Source organism: Lynx canadensis, chromosome A3 (genome assembly GCF_007474595.2).
Source record: "Lynx canadensis isolate LIC74 chromosome A3, mLynCan4.pri.v2, whole genome shotgun sequence".
Classification (NCBI taxonomy): domain Eukaryota; kingdom Metazoa; phylum Chordata; class Mammalia; order Carnivora; family Felidae; genus Lynx; species Lynx canadensis.
The window spans coordinates 110,026,592-110,047,262 of NC_044305.1; the positions used below are offsets into that span (position 1 = coordinate 110,026,592).

Here is a 20,671-nt window from a genome sequence, read left to right on the forward strand (position 1 = left end):
ATACAATTCTGAAACATTCCATTTTTCCCTGTTTCTCTCTTACATCTGCACTACTGTAAAAACCCATATGTCCTCTTTGCCTGTAATAATTCCATATTCTAATTCATCTTCCACGTTCACAGGATTCACTTTTTGAAATACAGGTTGTTCTATCCCTGCTTTAAAATATCTAGCTAATTTCCAAGTTCTTTTTTTTTTATTTTTTTATTTTTTTTATTTGGGACTTCAAGTTCCAGATTGAATTTTGTTTTTTCCTTCCCAAGTTCTTAGTAGAACCTTTTACAGCCAGGCCCCTTTCTAGTCCTGTACACACACACACACACACACACACACACACACATTTTTTTTGACCCATTGTGTATTTTTCCCCCACTTTTTCTTCTGACAGAAATACTCTTCATCAATTTATTTGTCTGACTAAAACCACTGGTTTTTTAAGGTTTAGCTAAAATCTCTTATGTTACCTCCTTTTTGGTAGCTCTCCTTGACACCACCTTTGACAGAATTAGATAATCCCTTTTCTGAATTCCTATAACATTTGATGTAACGCATAACTCTTTTTTAAAAAATGTTTATTTAGTTTTGAGAGCGAGAGAGCGCAAGCGGGGGAGGGCAGAGAGCGAGGGAGATACAGAATCTGAAGCAGGCCCCAGGCTCTGAGCTGTCAGCACAGAGCCCCATGTGGGGCTTGAACTCACTAAGCATGAGATCATGACATGATTAACCGCCTGAGCCACCCAGGCGCCCCTGATATGACTCCTAACTCTTAACACAATGTGCTGTAGTTATTTTAATCTCTGTCTCTTAGGCATCTCCTTGCTCTGCCCTAAACTGACTGTAAACTGCAGGTCTTTCCCATCAGCCAGCACACCACCGGACCTGTCACGAGAATTCAGAACCTGTCCGTTGATTTAATCAAGTTATTCTGAGCATGAACATTTAAAATGTGATTTGGATGCTATGTCATATTCCTAGCACATTATAATAGACTTTGAAACAAAAGTATAATGGGACTTCTTTAATTACTATACAATTTTTATGCTTTTTTAACCCAATAAAGGCCAGTTGGAAGGCCTAGCCACGTATCGTACGTAGAGTTCTTAGATAGGAGATCTGCTATTTATTTACAATCTGATTTAGACAAAAAGATTAGGGAACAAGAGGATTGGTAGGTAACACAGATCAAGTATTAAAACTGTAGGAAACAATATGAGTGAATTTAGCATATTGGCTTCAAAAGGAATGTTACTAAGTTGAGAAGAGTTCTGGGAGTAAATTATTTTTCAGTGAATTTAACAGTTCAGTAGAGAGACCCTGCTTTAAGGGAACACAGCCTGTGGTAAACACAACAGTTCTTTATTTATTTTGTCTAATTTTTTATGAAATGTCAGTTTATAATATGTTGTTTTTGTTACGTATATTGTAAAGAATATTTTCTATTCCCTTTTTTACATAAACTCTGTTGCAGTTTTTCCTAAGACCACTAGAATGCACTATAGTGTAGTATTTTGCGTTTGAAATGTTTTTCTATATATGTATATAAATGTACTCCGTAATACTTTGTTGATGCTTTTATTCTGCCCTCAGACCAGATACTTTCAATTGCTATTTGGCTTCTAGGAGGTATTGTTATTTTGTTTCATTGTAGATGAAAAATCTGAAACTTGACAGTTACATTAAGAACCTTATTTACTTTCTGGTAACTGTAAGTAAAGTGGCTTTAAATATCACTGTCTAATAATCAACATTATTACAAATACATTGAAATAGACTGGGAAATGTTTAATCTGGTGATGAAATCTTTGTGACTCACAGAAGCATTAGGAATAGAGAAAAACATACTCTAGTTAATTTGGAACAAAAATATTTACTAAAATTTAAAAAAAGAAATATATGCATATTGTTAATTAAGCAAATAATACAATTTGGTCTCCTTTATGTATCAGTTCATTGATTTCCTTTCCAAAAGGAAATCTTAGTAACTAATGGCTTATGTATTGTGTATACTTCCAGAACTTTTCTATGCATATTAAATACATAGAACATACATATATAAACCAAATATCCTTTTTTTATTTCTAATGGGTATATATTATCACAAAACATTTTATACATATGTAAAACATATAAAGACTATTATAAAATCTATTCATATACCCACCGCCTACCTTATATAGAACATCAGCTGTTGTAATTTTCACGTTTTCTTAAGATTCCCCTCTATATAAACTTTGATTTTTCTGTTGTAACTGCAAATGAATATGAATCCAGTACTTTGCACGTTTGAGTAAATAATTTTCCTTTATATCATTTTTGAAATGATACTGAAATATTGAAACTTTAAATATTAAATATTGAAATATTGAAACTTTAAATTTAAATATTGAAATATTTAAACTTCTTTATGTTAAGTACTCAATTAGTTTTATAAAAAAGTTAACTTTCAATTTGGCTATATTATCCCTTCATTCCTTCTTCATTACTTTGGTTTTTCAAATTATTGTGTAACCTTTTTACATTGAATATTACAAATGGCCTCAATATTTTCGGGAAGCAAACCAATCAAAATATAGAAGTACACAAAGTAAGTATGGACATTTTTGTTGACCTTTACAATTTTTACCTTATCTGCATTATTTTTCTGATCTCAGATGATTAAATCTGAGATAGTGAAATCAGGTTAGCCATAAATAATTACATTTAGCTAGCTTTTAAAGGGGAATAGATAAGAATTTCTGTTTATAATTCTTCCTGATTGCTTCCTGAAAAGGCAAAGGATATCTTGACTATTAAAAAAAAATTTATTCATTCCTACTGAAATAGCTTATTCAACATGAGTGATTTGGGCTGGTTCCCCCTCCTTCCTTTGGATTGTTTACTATAATGCATACTTGGCAAATCATAATTGCCTGATAAGGCAAGGGGTATTACAGATGATTTAAAACACTTTTTGGGTATAGTTGATACACAATGGTGCATTAGTTTCAGGTGTACAATATAGTAATTCACCATCTCTATATGTTATGCTATGTTCACTACATTTGTAGCTACCATGTGTCACCATAAATGGTGTTACAATATCATTGACTATATTCCCTGTGGTGTGCCTTTTATTCCTGTGACTTATTCATTCCATAACTGGAAGCCTGTATCTCCTACTCCCCTTCACTCATTTTGCCCATGCCTCCAGCCCCCTTTCCTCTGATAATCCTCAGTTTGTTCTCTGTATTTATAGGTCTGAGTCTGCTTTTTGTTGTTTACTCACTTGTTTTTTAAATTTCACATAGGAGTGAAACCATATTTGTCTTTCTCAGTCTGATTTATTTCACTTAGCATAATACCCTCTAGGGTCCATCCATGTTGTTGCAAATGGCAATATCCCATCCTTTTTTATGGCCGCATAATATTCCATTGTATATGCATACCACTAGATGACTTTTCTTTTTAAATATGTAAATTTTGAGAAAGGTTAGTCTTCTATAGGCTTATTTCACAATCCAAACTTATCTACTGCTTTTATAATAGAATTGTACTTTGGCGATCATCAAGAAAATTTGAATACTATAGAAATTAGAATGTTATATCGTTCATTTGTAATTATACAAAGATTTGTGGTTCTCAGTGTTATTCTATTTGTTATGATGGCACTTGATGGTATGACAACAATAAAATAATAATAATGACAAGCACTTTTTATTACTACTTTGACACCATGGAAGGCTATGATGACTACTCCTATTACATATCCTAAAGTTAATTTAAATATATTTTAAGATGGTTTGTATTTTCTTATTTCTTTGTTAGAGCCAAATACCACAAGTTGAAATATGGGACAGAATTGAATCAGGGAGATATGAAGCCTCCAAGCTATGATTCTGGTAAGCTAATTTTAAAGGAAGTTTAAGTGATTAAAAAGAAGTTGATACCTAGTTTTTTTGTAGCAATAATACTTACGATGGCAAGTTAATTTCTAATTATTTGCATATTAGTTATTTTTTCTGACCTCATTTTTGGCACCAAACATTTAGTGTCATTTAGATTATTTTCCAACACCTTCCTTCCTTTTCCCTCTTCCCCTTTCTTCCTCCTCGTCCTCCCATTTTCTCCTTTGTTCTCCACTTACTGGAAGGACCAGAATTCATGGAGTAATGCACTGACATAACTGTGTCTTGTTGGGTTTCCCCGATGTTAATGGGAACTTTGAGATGTGCTTTTTAAAGTACATCATGCCCTTGAAATCCTGAGAGAAAGAGAAGGGATGATGGAGTTCAGAGACTTCTCAAGTAACAGAGAATTCCTAATCTCCTCAACCTCATCCCTCAGCTGCAGGTGCAAGATTGTTTTTGGACTCTCTTACCCATGGGAGTTTTCTGCAGCCAGACCATCTTTTAACAGCTAAAACTTTTATTATCTTTTTGTGTTATTTCTTCTTTTTTCTTTTCCTGTCTTTTCATCCCTACAAAAATAGCACTTTGTAAGCAATCAGATATTAAGGAATATAGATGTAAATGACACATTAGTAGGTATAAGGGATAGTAAGAAAAGTTGTTCAAAAGTTACTATGTTTCAAATGAGAATGTTTTGACATAATTTCAGATTAAATTTCAAGATCAAATATCTGAAGATCTCAATTATTGTTTATATCATTTGCTGAAATACATGCCTTGGGCTAGGTGCTTTGTGTATATTAGCTTCAGATAGTTACTCATAAAATAGTTACTCGTAAAGATGACATGTCTCTAATTTTACCTAAGTGAAATTTGAACCCCGAGAAGTGGAGAAACTTGTACAAGGTCACACAACTATTAAGTAATGGGAATATGGATCTGAGCCCTGGTCTGTTGACTCGAAAATTCACATATATATTTTTTAAGTTTATTTATTTAATGTATGTAATCTCTATACCCAGCATGAGGCTTGAACTCATGACCCCAAGGTCAAGAGTTGCATGTTTTTTCCGCTGAGACAGCCAGGTGCCCCATATGTATAGAATCCAAAATTCATATTAGTCCTATTTTACCACACTGCTTTTTTTTGTTTGTTTATTTATTTTGAGAGAGAGAGAGAGAGAGAGAGAGAGTGAGCGAGCGAGCATGAGCAGGGGAGGGACAAAGAGAGAGAGAATCCCAAGCAGGCTCTGCACTGTCAGCGCAGAGGCCGATGTGGGGCTTGAACTCACGAACCGTTTGATCACGACCTGAGTCGAAATCAAGAGTCTGATGCTTAACCACTGAGCCACCCAGGCGCCCCAACCACACTGCTCGTATATTTGACAATGTATGAAAAAAAATTTACAAAGTAAGTTCTGAACGTGCCACTGATTTTATAATTGAATTCAGTGTACGCATTTCCACAGCTGAATATTGAGTCCTTGAGATTTAGAGTGGTACCAGTTGATCATTGGTTTGGTTTTTTTGCTTTGTTTTTTTAAATTGTTCTGTCTTACTCTGGTGTCTCTTCTTTTGACTTGAGATACACTTAAATTAATTTTGTTTTCTTTTTTTAAATGTAGGCTATTTGTTAAAGGCTGTCCTAAAAGTTACCTTGTCTGATTCACAGAAGGGATACAATCAGTACTTTTATATAAAGTAGTTTATTTCCTAAGTTTTCAATACTAATTTAGGAGTAAACTTTTAATTTAGTTAATGTTTTCAATATTAATTTAGGAGTAAACTTGCACCTAGTAAAGGTCTAGTTGCAATATATACAACATGTTTATAAGTGAACAAGTGGCTCTAGAAGAAGTTTGACTTTTATGCGTGTAAGTTCTTAACTCTGCCCTGACACTTTAAATACCTGTGGTATTAATCTTTCTGAGATTGTTCTGTTCCTTATCTGAAACTGGGAAAAATAGAGGAAATAATTCCTAACTTTCAGGTTTATTTTCTTAGTATACAACACATAGTACCAAGGGTGAGTTCATCTACTGATCTTTCAAACTATTTATTTACAAATATTAAATATGTAGTGCTTGTCAGACCTAGCACCAGATTCAGTGAATGAGATAACAGTGCCTTACTGGATTTTTACAGGGGAGATAAGAAAAAAGTGATTACAATAAAATGACCTGTATAATGGGGAAGGTAATAGGTGTTAAGAAGCACAATAGCAGGGGAACCAAGTCTAGGCTTAAGCAGTCAAGAAAGGCTTTTTTGCAGGAAATGAACAGTTAGCGTCTGAAGGACAAGTAAGAACTGGCCAGGGAAAGTGAACTTACTAAATTATTGTTGAATGAGAGGTAGGAGAAAGACAGAGGGAAGATATATGGCACATTTGAGAAATAAAATAACCGGCTAGTAGAGGAAGGCCGGGGAAGGAGTGTTTCTAGATGCAGCTAGAGAGTTAACCAGAGGGGCAGATGGTAAAGTATGTTACACGCGTCTCGTAAAATATGTTAAGGATTCTCATTTTATCCTAAGAGTTTTGAGAAGGCATTTGAAGGATCTTAACTCTTGTGATCAGATTTGCTCTTATACCCCACGGGCGGCAGGTGTAGCAGGCATATGAGAGAGGATCTGGATGGGTGATGGGACACACCTGGCTGAGTGTGGAAAGCTGCCTTCACAGGGCACTGACAGTGGAGATGAGGAGGGTGGGTGTGTTCAGGAAGTACTTAGGAAGTAAAATCTGCAGGAATTCGTTCTTGTTTCTACGTTAGGGATGAAAAACAGGGACACTCAAAACTCAAAGATGGCCCCCACACTGCCAGTTTTGCGAACTAGCTCAGATGTAGATTTGGAAAATGATGGGTTCACTCTTGGATTTATTTGTCAGGCAGTCAAGTGAAGCTGGCTGGTAGACAGCTGGCTGTGTGGGTCTGAAGCTCCAACCAGAGGTCTGGGTTGGATATGTAGATTTGGGAGGCCTCAGCATGCAGTACCAAGGGCACTCAGGTCGCTGGAGAGGAAGAACTCACCCAGGGACTTAAGGCACAGTAAGAGGAGGACCAGGATCTCTAATACAAAACTGGTAGAAGAGTAGAAAGCTGGAAAGGAAACTGATAAGAATTATCTTAATGGTGGGAAGGAAACCAGGAGAACGGAGGGATTTCACAGGAAAGGACTCTACAGCACTGTGAGTAATGGCCAGAGGTTCTGAAGAAGTAGCCTTAAGATTTAGTGATACATGGGTCATTATTTTGGGCAGTTTTAGGAGAAGGGTGAGGGCAGAAACAAAGACATGAATGGAAAATGAAGACTCCGTGTAGTCATCTTTCAGGAAGTTTAGATTGTGAAGGTGAAGAACAGGGACAGCTGAAAGGATCCATGGGGTCAAGGAAAGTGTGTGTGTGTGTGTGTGTGTGTACATGTGTGCAAGTGTTTCTTAGAAGAGGAGCAAATAAAAAGGAAAGAGAAGAGGTATTTAAAATAGGAAGGTATCTGAAGAAGTGATAGGGACTGGATTCTGAATTAGCTGGACAATGCTGGGAGGAGTATGTCTTTTATTGTTCCCAAGAACGAATTTAGAAGTTAGGTGTTGGGTTTGTGAGTTTGGGTTTCAGTTTGGTGGTGGGTATTTAATATGATAGCTTTATGTGTAAGACTGGATTATCTGCTAAGAGTGTATGACAGGTTTAAGAAAAGTAGAGAAGGTTTAACATAATAGTGAGCAGGAGGACAAACTGATAACAAATAGTAGGATTGAGAAAAGCTAAGGGTCCAGTCAAGGTGTGTGATCATGAGTTTATATAGAAGCATTGGTTTACACCCTTGACAGCTTGGGTGGAAGTTAAGTAGGATGAAAATAGTTAATAATGGAATTCATTGAATTTATGGAGAGACAAAAGGAAGGAGTAACTTGAGGATATTGGCTAAAGAACAGTTGCAGTGATAGACCGTGAACTAAAACTAGGGAGGGAAGGAAGTGAAGACAAAAAGGAGGCTAATGGGTAAAAGTAAGGGGATGGGCTGTTGTCTGGAGCAGGCCAGCACACTGGTGTCCCGTAAAGGGCCAAGTAGTAATGTTTGGGCTTTCTAGGCCATATGTTACCTGTTGCAGCTACTGAGCTCTGACATCCTAACATGAAAGTAGCCACAACATAGAAATGAATGAGTGCAGCGGGCCACGTTTGACCTGCAGGCTGTAATTTGCTGGCCCCTGATCTGAGGTCCCAGCTAAATGAAAGAACTAGTGAGGTGGGAGTATGAGCCTGAAGGATATGCTCAGAGAGTGAGTTTGCATCTGTGTCTGTTCTTCATAATGACAGGATCTGAGGTCTGACAGCTAGAGAGGGTGGTGGTTGTGGGGAGGCTAAGGTGGATCACCCACACGAATGTTAACTGCTCAAGATGATGTAAACGTTTGGTTGCAGAGGAAGCATGTAAGCCTGGTTCTGAGCGTTATCGAGGGATTCGTAGGTGACAGTGATGAGGACAGTGACGAGGAGAGGGTCGAAGGTGGTGTGTTCACCACAGGGTAAACTTTAAAGAAGCAGGAATTTTCCTAGTGCTTGATCTTTTATCCATTTATACTACTTTTGTTCAAACTGATAATCCAGACATTTTCTGAAACATTTTTCACTGTAAAATTCGTTTCCTTTCTGCCTTTTTTTTTTTTTTTTCCTGTTTTGTTCTATTTCCAAACCTTCACATTTCTGTTTTAGGAGAATATTACCCCAGATTATGTTAATCTTATTTATCTTTCCATAGTTCAGTTTCTTCTATTTAATATTAGAAGGCAGGTACTTATTAAAAATAGAGTATTTTTAAAATTTTTTTTTTTTCAACGTTTATTTATTTTTGGGACAGAGAGAGACAGAGCATGAACGGGGGAGGCGCAGAGAGAGAGGGAGACACAGAATCGGAAGCAGGCTCCAGGCTCTGAGCCATCAGCCCAGAGCCCGACGCGGGGCTCGAACTCACGGACCGCGAGATCGTGACCTGGCTGAAGTCGGACGCTTAACCGACTGCGCCACCCAGGCGCCCCCAAAATAGAGTATTTTTATCCAGAGTGACAGATTCTACCTTTTCATCACGATGTTTAAGACCATTTACATTTCACGTGACTATCGATATGGTTAGATTTAAAGTTCCCACCTTGGCTGTTTGTTTTGTTTGTTCAGTCTGTTCTTTGCTCCCTTTTCCTTTTAGATTTCTTTTGGATTCATCTAGTTTTTTTTTTTTTTTTTTATGGTTCTATTTTCTCTCTTGCTCACTTATTAAAGTTTTTTTTTTTTTTTTTTTTTATTTTTATTTTTGAGACAGAGAGAGAGACAGAGTATGAACGGGGGAGGGTCAGAGAGAGGGAGACACAGAATCTGAAACAGGCTCCAGGCTCTGAGCTGTCAGCACAGAGCCCGACGCGGGGCTCGAACTCACTGACCGCAAGATCATGACCTGAGCCGAAGTCGGCCGCTTAACCGACTGAGCCACCCAGGCGCCCCAAGAAATTCTTGCTCACTTATTAGCTATAACTCTTTGCTGGTTTGGTGGTTGCTTTAGGGTTAATAGTATACTTCTTTTTTTTTTTTTTTTAAACCGCCATCTATCTTTGAGTGACAGTATACCACTTCTTTTGTAGCGTGAGAACCCACGTATTTCCATTTCTCTTTGGTAGTTGTTCTCACATATTTTCTTGTATTATATTATAAGTCACACACTACATTCATTATTTGTTGAAACAATCGATTCTCTTTTAAAGGGATTTAAATAATACAAAAAGTATACATTTCCAGTGCTCCTCATTCCTTTGTGGGGATCCATATTTTCTGGCATCATATTCCATCTGCCTCAAGGGCTTTTATGTATCCTGTAGTATGGGCTGTTGCTGATGACTTCTTCCAGCCTTTGTGTGTCTGAAACATCTTTATTTTCCTTGCTTGCATTGTTTCTGATGAGATACCTTCTATCAAACTTACCTTTATTCCTCTGTATGTAGAATGTGACCTTTTTCTCTGGCTGCTTTGAAGAGTTTTCATTTGATCATTGGTTTTAAGCAATTTCATTATGATGTGCTATGGTATAGTCCCCCCCCCCCCCCAATTATATTTCTTGTGCTTGGGATTTGTGGAGTCTCTTGGATCTGTGGGTTTATAGTTTTCATGAAACTTGGAACTTTTCATTCATCATTTCTTCAGATACTGTTTTTTGTTCTCCCTCCCTATGCTGTGATCTAGAAACGCTGTCCAGGCAGTGAGCGGGAATAATCACAGGGCTCACCGTGCTTCTCTTCTCTCAGGGATCATCTTCCTCTGTTGCCTGATGTCCAGTGTCTTAACCATGATTTCATCTAATTTGTTTTGTACTTGTTACAAGCAGGAGGGTAAATTGGGTCCCTCTTCTCCAACTGCACTGGAAGTACGACTCAAGTACTTTTAATATTACCAAGCAATTCAACTCTTACCACTTTAGATAAAATCCTCACTTTTTTTGATGTCATTTTTTTTTAAACTTGGTAAGGTAAGAGTGACTCTGATAGTTGATTGAGAGAACTGTGAGTTTTAACTTGGATAAAGAACGGTGGGAAAATTTAGGTTCACATGTACAGAAGTTTTATTTTAATCCAAGACTTTAAAAAAAAATACGTTACCCAGGGAGTCAAATTTTATATCAGTATACAAATACACTTTTTTTTTTAAAGAGGGTGAAGATGCATTCTTATTTGATTTGGCTTAATTTATTTTTTATTAAGATATAATTTACATAAGCAAAATTTACCTTTTTTAGTGTTTTCACAAACATATATGGTCTTGTTCCTACTACCCTTCTTCCCCACTCTAATCCCTGAGCAGCCGCTAATCTGTTTTATGTTCCTGTAGTTTTGCCTTTTCCAGAAACTCATATGAATTCCAGGATCATACAGAATAAATATAGCCTTTTGATTCTAGCTTTTCTCACTTAGCACAATGCATTTGAGATTCATTCCTGTTGGTGTGTTCATTCCTTGTTGAGTAGTATTCCATTGAGTGCATGTGTCACACTTTGGTAATAACATCATGAGCTGCCAAAGTAGGCAAAGACAGTTGAGTATATCTGAGGATAGTATAGAAAGAATTCGGGCCATGATGGGAAATTAAATGATCTCAAAAGTTCTTTCACATCTGAAATTTTTAGTCTTTTGAAATGCCAATGCACATGTTCTCACTTGGCAGGTATAGGTTACTTACTTCACTTAAAAAGGGGATATATTTAGAACATACCATAGTGTATTCCTGAATTTGTGGAACCATTTGTGAACCATAGTTCCTGAATTTGTGGGTCAATGGAAGCAGATGTGTTGTTTTTCCTTAATATTGGGACATCATTTTGCCCTCTTTTTTTTTTTTTTAAAGTATACCCTCTGAAGTCATCCTATCCCACAGTACTCTTATCTTTTTAAGGTATCTTAATCCCTCCCACCCCCCACTGGACTGCTATTTCTTTGGTATATCACAGAGCTTGGCCTAACTATTTTAGGAGAAAATCGAAAATGGAAGACCAGATTCTCATTTACTTATTTCTTTAATTTCTTCTCGCTGTAGTGAGAGCATGTAGAGGGAAACAGAACTCTGGAGTCACATGTGATTTCAGCACCTTACAACTGTGTTTCTAACTTGGGAATCTTACAGTTAACTTGTAAAACTCATCTTGCTCATCTTTAAAATGGGGATTTGGGGTTGTAAAGATTAAAAAAGATAACATATGTGTTTTTAACATAGCATCTGGAACATAGTAAATGCTTAACATCAAAATCATAAAACAAATTTTCCCAATCTCTCTTATATCTCCACTTGAATAAAACCCTGTAAGAGATCACAGTTTCTTGCAGTTTGATCAAGGGCTGATGAACAGTGTGAACTTTTTGGTTTTTTTTTTTTTTTTTTTTTTGTATTTTTAAAGTTGAGTCAGTATAGTTTGGAAATTCTGTAGTCCAGATTTATCACAGAGAGGGCTCTTTTCATTTTACTATCTTAAAAGGGTTCAGCGTCTACCAAATGATGAATTAAAGCTTTACGGGGCTTAGGTGGTTTTCATTCAAGGAACGTCTTCAAAAGAATACTTGAGGTTTTTACTTAATAACTAGTGAAGGAAATAGATGTGGATTGAAATTATTTCTTACCTATATCTACTCTTTACCAGACTGGCTTTTCTGTCATCATTCCTGAGTACTTTGTTCTAGTTCTGATGTGGTGCTCCATAATACTTTCATTGGACTCCTATTGTATGACTTGATTTGAGTCAGTCTTTGTCCTGGAGGAAAATTCTTAGGCTACTAGAGATTGGGAAAATGTCATTATTTTAGTTCTGCTACTCTCAGGGGAATCTAGTAGCTATAATGAATTTATATTTTGTTATGGAAATTAGATTTAAAAAACAGAATTTACATTGTCCTAAAACATACCTTACAGTGTAGTTTTGCATATTCTGATCTAATAAATTTTTATTGGACATATTTTATGAATTGAGATACTCTCTAATGTACAAAGCAAGGCATTTTTATTATGATTTAATGTTTTCCAGATGAAGGTAATGAAACAGAGGTACAGCCACAACAAAACAGCCAGTTAATGTGGAAACAAGGTCGACAACTACTCAGACAGTAAGTATCCTGTGGTTAAACAAAGAGAAGTATATTTCATCAGGGTACACGTATATATATCTATATATCTATATATGTATCTATAGATATATCTATATATAGATATATATATAGATATATGCATATATTTTTTTTGCATTTGCAACTCAGTACAATATTATCTCTTTTATTGTTAGACTGCTGGTATGAAAAAACTTAATTGAATTACTGTTCCTTTTTCATATTATACATTTTCCCCCTGTGGTAGAATTCATTTTTTATTAAATATAACAAGAATTACCAAGAATAAATTCTTTTATTTTATAATTTTAGCTTTATCAAAGAGTATATCTAATAAGTGTTTATTTATTTATTTTGAGGGGGGTTGGGGAGGGGCAGAGAGAGAGGGAGAATCCCAAGCAGGCTCCACACTGGGAGCAGAGCCTGACCTGGGGCTTAATTCCACAAACCGTGAGATCATGACCTGAGCCAAAATCGAGTTGGATGCTTAACCGAGTGAGCCACCCAGGCATCCCTCAGAGATTAATTTTAAGCTTCTAAATTTTAATATATGCTTATGTTTACATTTTAAAGAATTCTGTATTCCTAAAGTTATTTTTGCATCTTTTGTACGTGAATATACGTGTGTCCTAATAGAAGTCTAATCAATATTAAGATGTAAAATTTTGGGTTGTTTTTTAAACTTTCTATTTTAAATAAATTGAAGAACTTCTTTAATTTTCCCAATTTGCAGATATTGCACTAACATGTACTTTCTCCTATAAAATGTGTTTTGAGACTATAAAGAGGAAACAAAGCTGGAATGAGGTTCAGATGTCAGGTGGTAGGCTATAACCCGCTTTACCAGCTCACTGCCTGGTTCTTGCATATCACATTTGAAATTGGTATTCTAATTTGTGCTTGAGTAAAATGAAATTTACTACCTGTTTTGGATTTTGGGGTTTCCTGTGAATAGTCTACATCTATGGTTTCCAGAGTGGATTTGTGCCGGCCATTCCTTTTGACTAATGGCAGAGAGAATATTAAAATGTGTCCTTTTATGTATTTGTTATCTATTCAAAGTTAAAGAAAATGAGAATTCACTAATATTTAATAAGTGGTTTTCACTGGTGCCCTCACTTTGGTCTTAAATATGATTATGAATTTTTCTTTTTATAAATGAGTGTTCTTAAAGTGATGATTTTTTAAATGAGAAGTGGTTATCATAGTGAGCAATCTGAGAGAGAATTTTCAAAAACTTTTAAAAGATTCACAATCTGCCCCCTCAAAGAAAAGGTGACATTCTATCAATGAATAAAGAGGTTTTCTTTAGTAAAGCCAACTTACCTATGGAAAGAGCAGTTTTTAAAACAGTTACTTGTAATGTGATTTTGTTGACAAAGATAGGTATGTATCAAGTGTTAAAAACAGAAAAATATAACACCTTTGTATTGGTTTGTAAGAACAACTAATTAAATTCAGGAAAGTTAAACATTTATTCAGATTTTAATCAAAACCTTTTTTTTTTTAAGTTTATTTTATTTTAAAAGAGAGAACAAGAGTGTGCACGTGCACATACAGGAAAAGAGCAGAAAGGGAGGGAGAGACAGAATCCCAAGCAGGCTCTGTGCCGCCAACATGGAGCCTGATGCGGGGCTTGATCTCACTAACCGTGAGATCATTGCCTGAACTGACACCGAGAGTCAGACGCTTAACCTACTGAGCCACCTGAGTGCCCCTCATCAAAACCTTTCTATAAATATTGGATAGTATTGAAAAATGAGTGTCTTGATTTGGTAAGATACACTTACTCCATTTCAGTCACACATCTTTGTGAAATATCTCTTTGAGCTGTAATCTGTTAATACCTGATCTTGAAATAAACTGACCCGAAACTAATTATCTTGTCCACCTTTGTTTTCTCTTTCATTTCATAGACTTGATGCTTACTTATAGGTTCATGCCTAATATTTGTCTGTCACATTTGTTAATGACAGTATTTTGGCATGACGTTTGCCTTTTTCATGTTTTTGCTGCTACCGTTTTTGGTCTTTTTTGATCGATCTTTGCTGTTAAAGGATAACGAATGCCTTCTGTATGCCACCCAATGTACTAGATGTGTCACTCTTAGGAGGGAAGAAAGCTGAAGTTCAGGAGAATTAAAGTTACACAGGAAGAAAGTGGCAGAAATGGGCTTTAGAACCAGGTCTAGCTCTCAGTACAAACCTATTTTTTCTGTGCCGCTGGCTCTCAGTATCACACACACCCACGTGCACACACGCATCCCACATCCACAATTGAATTGTGGGCTATTTTTACTTTAGAGTTGGCTTAGGATAAAAGCTTCCTTTCTGTAGAAATGACTCTTTGGAATGTACTCTTCTTGTATGTCTTGGAGGAAAGCAGATATGCTAGAAATATTCTCTCTAGCTCTCAGACAGTTGATCCAAAAACACTTTATAGCAGAAATGTAAAAAGAGTACTGGTTATAATAATTACTGTTATAAAATAGTAATTTATTAAGGACCTGAGAGTGAGTTTGCTCCAATCCTGCCTAGAAGAAAGAATGTGCTATTAGGTATATTAAGGAACAGCTTCTTCTTATGATAAATGTAATGAATAGTGTATTGTATAGTTCTTTGATTTTTTTCAGTGACCGTAGAGGCTGGTACTGCAAGAGACATCTCCATCTGGCAGCTGGAAGATTATTTATTAGCCAGTCTTACCAGCATAGTACTGTACTGTTAAGTCTTCTGCAGGCAATGGATTTAAAGAAATACTTTTATTTACATGTTAAGTTATAGAATACTGATTCCAAAATGACTGGATTGTAAGAATCCTCTTCGCACACAGGTATCTACAGGAGGTGGGTTACACGGATACTATTCTAGATGTGAAATCTAAACGAGTACGAGCTCTCTTGGGCTTTTCAAGTGACGTCACGGACAGGGAAGATGACAGAAATCAGGACTCAGTTATAAATGGCACAGAGGCTGAAGTTAAAGAGACAGCAATGATTGGGTGAGTATTTTGTCTGGGTTACTAAATAATTTTGGTTTATGGGTGACACTTGTGATACTTGCAATTTTAGATACTGTTACAGGAATAATTTTTTTATAAAGTTTAATTAAAAAATGGAAATTTCATTTGGTAGAAGATAACCTATAGGGATTAGAGTTATTTGTGATTATTATAATATTTTTTGTTTAAGATATTTTTATTTGCTTGAAATTTATAGATTTAATACAGATTTTAATATCTTGAAGCTCAGTCACTTACTGTTAGAACTTCACAAAAGATCATCTTTCAAAATTCAGTTCAAATCTGTAAAAATGAAATTTCATTCCTGGTGATCTAGAACTCCTATAAATTCCTCAAATTTTTTAGAAGTAAAACTTTTAACCATGTTTGTGTATTTAATAATACTGTAACCCCTCTTTCTTTTGAAAAATTATCTATTTTAAGTTTATGTTTTTAATTGATAGAATCAGTGTGAGAAATTCAATAGCTATTTGAAATATTTTGTTTTGCATTTTGGATCATATGTCATACAATTACACGTAATTTTGTTTAAAATGAACATGAACAGTTAAATAAGGAGATTCTTTATTGAACAAAATGTTGGCATGATTCTTAAATAAAAAGCCAAAGATTCTATGAAAGTCTAAATATTATGTTACTTCATTTTAATGCATGTTAAAGCCATAAGAATGGTTTAAATTGAACTCTATACGTTTTCTAGTAGGAACATCGTTTCTGTTAGTTGGAACGTTAAAATTATGGGATATGGGTATAAAGGCTCAAAAATAGGACTTATAAGTTCTCTAAAGAAATGTCATTGGAGCCTTCTTAAATGTATTCAGTAATAACTAAGACTACATTAACTTGTTTTTATAAATGTAAGATTAGATTGTTTCTTTGTGTAGATACAAACAATGCAGGCCTTATTCCTGATTATAGTTTTACCTAAAGGGTTATTGTAAGTCATTGTAAAGATGTTCAGAAAAGACCACTCTAATTGTCTTGTGTTTTGTCCTTGACCTGTGTTTTGAAACTGAAAAGGGTATTATTCTGAATCTGTCTGATTTATGTAGGGATAGAGAATAGGGTGGAAAAAAACCAAAAACATAGCTCTCAACAGATTTGAAATTTGAGATGTATCTGTTTTGAAAATTTTGTCCATAGTTTTGGTTAATTTTTTTTTTTTTTTAAGAAAATGCCTTTTATCTAAAACATTTCCTAATGAACTGGAGAGAAATCATTCTATTCTGGCTATTAGAAAATTATTTACTAGATTTATTTTGAGGGACTAAATTAAAATTGTATATGTTTGAAAAGTCAGTCATTTTGAAAATGAATGGTTTATTCATTAACACGATCAAGTTTTGTAGTAATATTAGTTTGACTAATAAGTTATTTCATGTGCACATTTACTTTTTTCAGCTCCTTAGCTGTTCAGCAGAAATGTAAGATTGCATCAGAGAAAATTGACCTACTAGTTATTTTTTTAGTTATAGAAATTTATATTGTTGGAGGAAGAGTTGCAGAGAGTAAAAGAATAGAGAAAAATAGAAAATATTTTTAAATGTTTAAAAAGAAAATATTTTTAAAAAGAAATACATTAAGTTTGACTTAAGGATCAAAAGAATACTGAATCAGGAGGGGCCATTAGTCTGAATAGTTATGATTGTAAAGTACTTTAAGAGTAACCACTTCCTATAGTGCTTTTCCAATTAAAATCCATGGAAATGTAATGGATAAGAATCAGTGTCGTTCATAACATGATTTGAGGGGTCATAGTTATAATATAGACAAGTTAATGCAGCATATCATGGATTAATTCTTATGTTAAGTTTAAAAAATGAACTGAGCAAGACGTACATGTTTTAAACCAGAAAATCCGAGTTAACAGATTCTGCCTCCGTGCTGGATAATTTCAAATTCCTTGAAAGTGCAGCTGCAGATTTCAGTGATGAAGATGAAGATGATGACATTGATGGAAGAGAAAAAAGCATCATTGATACTTCAACGGTGAGTTGGTTACTCAGATATTAATATTTTTAGGGATCATTATGTGTACTTTAAAAATAATCTGTGTTCTTCAACCTAAACTCTTAACTTTTTTTGTGTGTGTGAATTTGGGGACATTTAATCTAAGAGGTTTTAGTTTTAGTATTGAGTTAAAATTCAAGAATATTTTTAGGATGGCAGCTTTCTCTTGAAGGTCCTCACTCTTTGGGGCACCTGGCTGGCTCAGTTAGTAGTACATGTGACTCTTGATCTCAGGGTTGTGAGTTTGAGCCCCATGTTGGGTGGAGAGATTACTTAAAATATAAAAAAAAAATCTTGAAATGTCCTTACTCTTTGACTTGTTAGCTCATTAAACATTTCAGTATTTCTGCAGAGCTGGTGAATGTGGTAAAAATGTGTGTGTTATACCAGTGCAGCGTTATTGGTGCTATAAGACAATAGAACTGACAGACCCATTATGGTGCCTGATGGCGACTGGTATCACCTCTAATTGATGAGGTTTTTGTGACTTTTGCCTGGGTTGCTTTGGTAGACAAATGTTACAGACTCTCAGAACTCTTCCATTAGATTTCTTCAAACAGATTTAAGTTATTCTGCAGTTTTGTTTAGATCTTCATAAATTTATTGACTTTCCCATGGTAGTTTCCTGGAATAAGAAGTGTCTCTTGCTTCTTCTCCCTTCTCTTCCCTTCTCCGTTCTGTCACCTTCAGCCCCTCTTGTTATTTTCCCTCTCTTCTTTTTTCCTCCCTTCTTTTTCCTCCTCCTCCTCTCTTCTCTCTCTTCTTCTTCCCATCCTTCTCCTCTTTTAAGTAATAGATGAGGTCATGCTTTGTTTAGAAAAATGTTTACATTTCCTCTTCCATGTGTATTTAAGAAGAGTAAGGTAGAAAGCAAGGTAGGGAAGCTGACTGGACCTAGAATTGAAAGCCTTGGGGTTAAGTTCCATTTCTGTTACTAGTTACCTGTGCTTCTTATCCTTCAGGCTTAGTTTTATACTTTGTAAAACAGAGGTCATAATACCCATCTTATCCTCAGAGGATTTTGTGAGGAATAAATGAGATGGTGTATATGAAAATGATGTATACGCTTTCTGGGTGTAACTCCTCTGTTCTTGATGCCGTTTGCTTCCATCAGAGACTCTCAAATTATTACTTCCGGATTCTTATTTCCCTGAGCCACTGTTCAGTAGCATTCTGCTGGTACAGGCTTGTCATGGGCATTATTTGAACTTCAAGTAGTCACCCCCAATTTTTCGTATGCAAATACGTAGTAATAGCATGTGTTTTAATTTCCTATATGAAAAGAAAATGCCTAAACTTGTATGATCCCTTTTCTCTGTCCTAGTCATTTGGAAATTTTCTACTGCCTTGTGATTTTTATGGGCTGATTGCATTGAGATCATATTTTCCCATCAAAATACTTTATTTGTAACTCAGTGGTAAATGATCGCTGATTATGATGCTTTACATTATTTGTTAGCCATTATATTGATTTAAATATTAAGAAAATCTGTAAGTTGATTATTCTAAGTATTAAGTATGGTCTTCCTAGAAATTCCTAACCGTAAACTGGTTTCAAGAATTTTTAAGTAATCAAATTCATAAAGATCTCCTATCTTCCAGTTAGTGCAGATTGTAGCAATTCTGTGACCAAGCAGTGAAGGCACAGCTAATATAAAATACTTAACCCCACTTAAGCACTGGATTCAAAAATCCTTTTAGCTTTTCAGGAAAAAACATCTCTAAACAAATCATTTCTTTGTAAAGCTTTGCTAATTTTTAGGATACTGTACACTCATTTTCATGGCTGCAGGTTAATAGCCACATACCAAAAGGACTTTCAAAGTCTAACTCTATGTAGCAATGAATAAGCATGACTTAGAAAACGTATCATGAAGCTATATAGAGAATGGCTGAAAATTATTCTATTAAAATGTTTCGTGAACAAACAGGTTTTTAAACTGTTATTTCTTTAATCAAAATCGTTTAATAGATTCAACTACAAAAATATAGGAACAAAGCCATTAGTAACTTTTATTTGTGTGTAGGCTATAAAATAGTATTGTGGTATCTTCAAAAAACTGCTGTGTTCTCTTATCTTGCTCTTTACCCTCTATTACAGTTTGATTGTTCTTTGAGTTACATTCTGGATCATTTCCTCCTCTTTCCTTCTTCTTCCTCATGATCAACCTCTTCATCTTATTTTTCTTTACCATCATGGTCTTCATTCTTATCATAGTACCATTAGTTATGTGTAATAATGATCTTGAAATTATACACGTATATATAAAGTGATTATCTTTAAAATTTTGAAGGGTAACTTCACCAGCAAGATTTAGTCTCCACATTCAGATACTTAGGAAGAAAAGTAATGGGATTAAGAATCATTAACTGTTGTGTTAGTCACAGTCTTGTCCCTATTTATGTTATATTTCTTCTAATGATTTGAAAAGGGACCTTCTATCCCTTTTTCTAATCTTTGTGGCACCCTGTACAACTCCTAACTTTTTTGTATCTGCCTTAATTTCTTAAGCTGATTTGTAAACTCACTGAAGGTAAGAGTGGAGTGGAACCTTAGATGTAAGGAAAAGTAATACGTGCTTATTACAACAAACCCCACCCCTTCCCATTTACTAATCCTACTCTTTGTTGGTAACCATACTTTTCTTCTATGCCTAACCATTAAAAACACAGGAGTTTTGGGGTGCCTGGGTGGCTCATTTGGTTGAGCATCCGACTTCGGCTCAGGTCATGATCTCGTAGTTCGTGAGTTCGAGCCCCTCGTCAGGCTCTGTGTTGACAGTGCAGAGCCTGAAGCCTGCTTCCGATTCTGTGTCTCCCTCTCTCTCTGCCCCTCCCCCGCTCATACTCTGTTTCTCTCCCTCTCAAAAATAAATAAACATTAAAAAAAAAAGTAAGAACAACAACAACAAAAAACCCGAGAGGAGTTTTAATTTATTTAGGTTGGGGAGACTTGATAGACAGTGATCTGCAGGTTGCCATATTTTCATTCATAAGGTTATGTGGAGGAGATGAAACCTAGAACAGATTAGGAGTTAATTTTGTGACTTAATACCATATTTAGTAATAAGAATGTTGAAAATACATTCAGACTTTCAATGTAAGTCTGTATTTTCTCTGCCCT

The 20,671-nt window shown here is 35.3% G+C and overlaps 1 protein-coding gene across 4 annotated transcripts in view; it reads left to right on the forward strand.

The window, feature by feature from the left end:
• The window catches only part of STRN (striatin), a 91,354-nt gene that overhangs the window by 35,032 nt on the left and 35,651 nt on the right, over positions 1-20,671 (forward strand). For 3 of the 4 annotated variants that reach the window (XM_030311312.1, XM_030311313.1, XM_030311314.1), the window contains exons 3-6: positions 3,805-3,878; positions 12,438-12,516; positions 15,349-15,516; positions 17,391-17,526. In XM_030311312.1, the coding sequence (XP_030167172.1) occupies positions 3,805-3,878; positions 12,438-12,516; positions 15,349-15,516; positions 17,391-17,526 (457 nt within the window). The remainder of the gene's footprint in view (positions 1-3,804; positions 3,879-12,437; positions 12,517-15,348; positions 15,517-17,390; positions 17,527-20,671) is intronic. The other variant, XM_030311315.1, reaches the window with a different exon arrangement.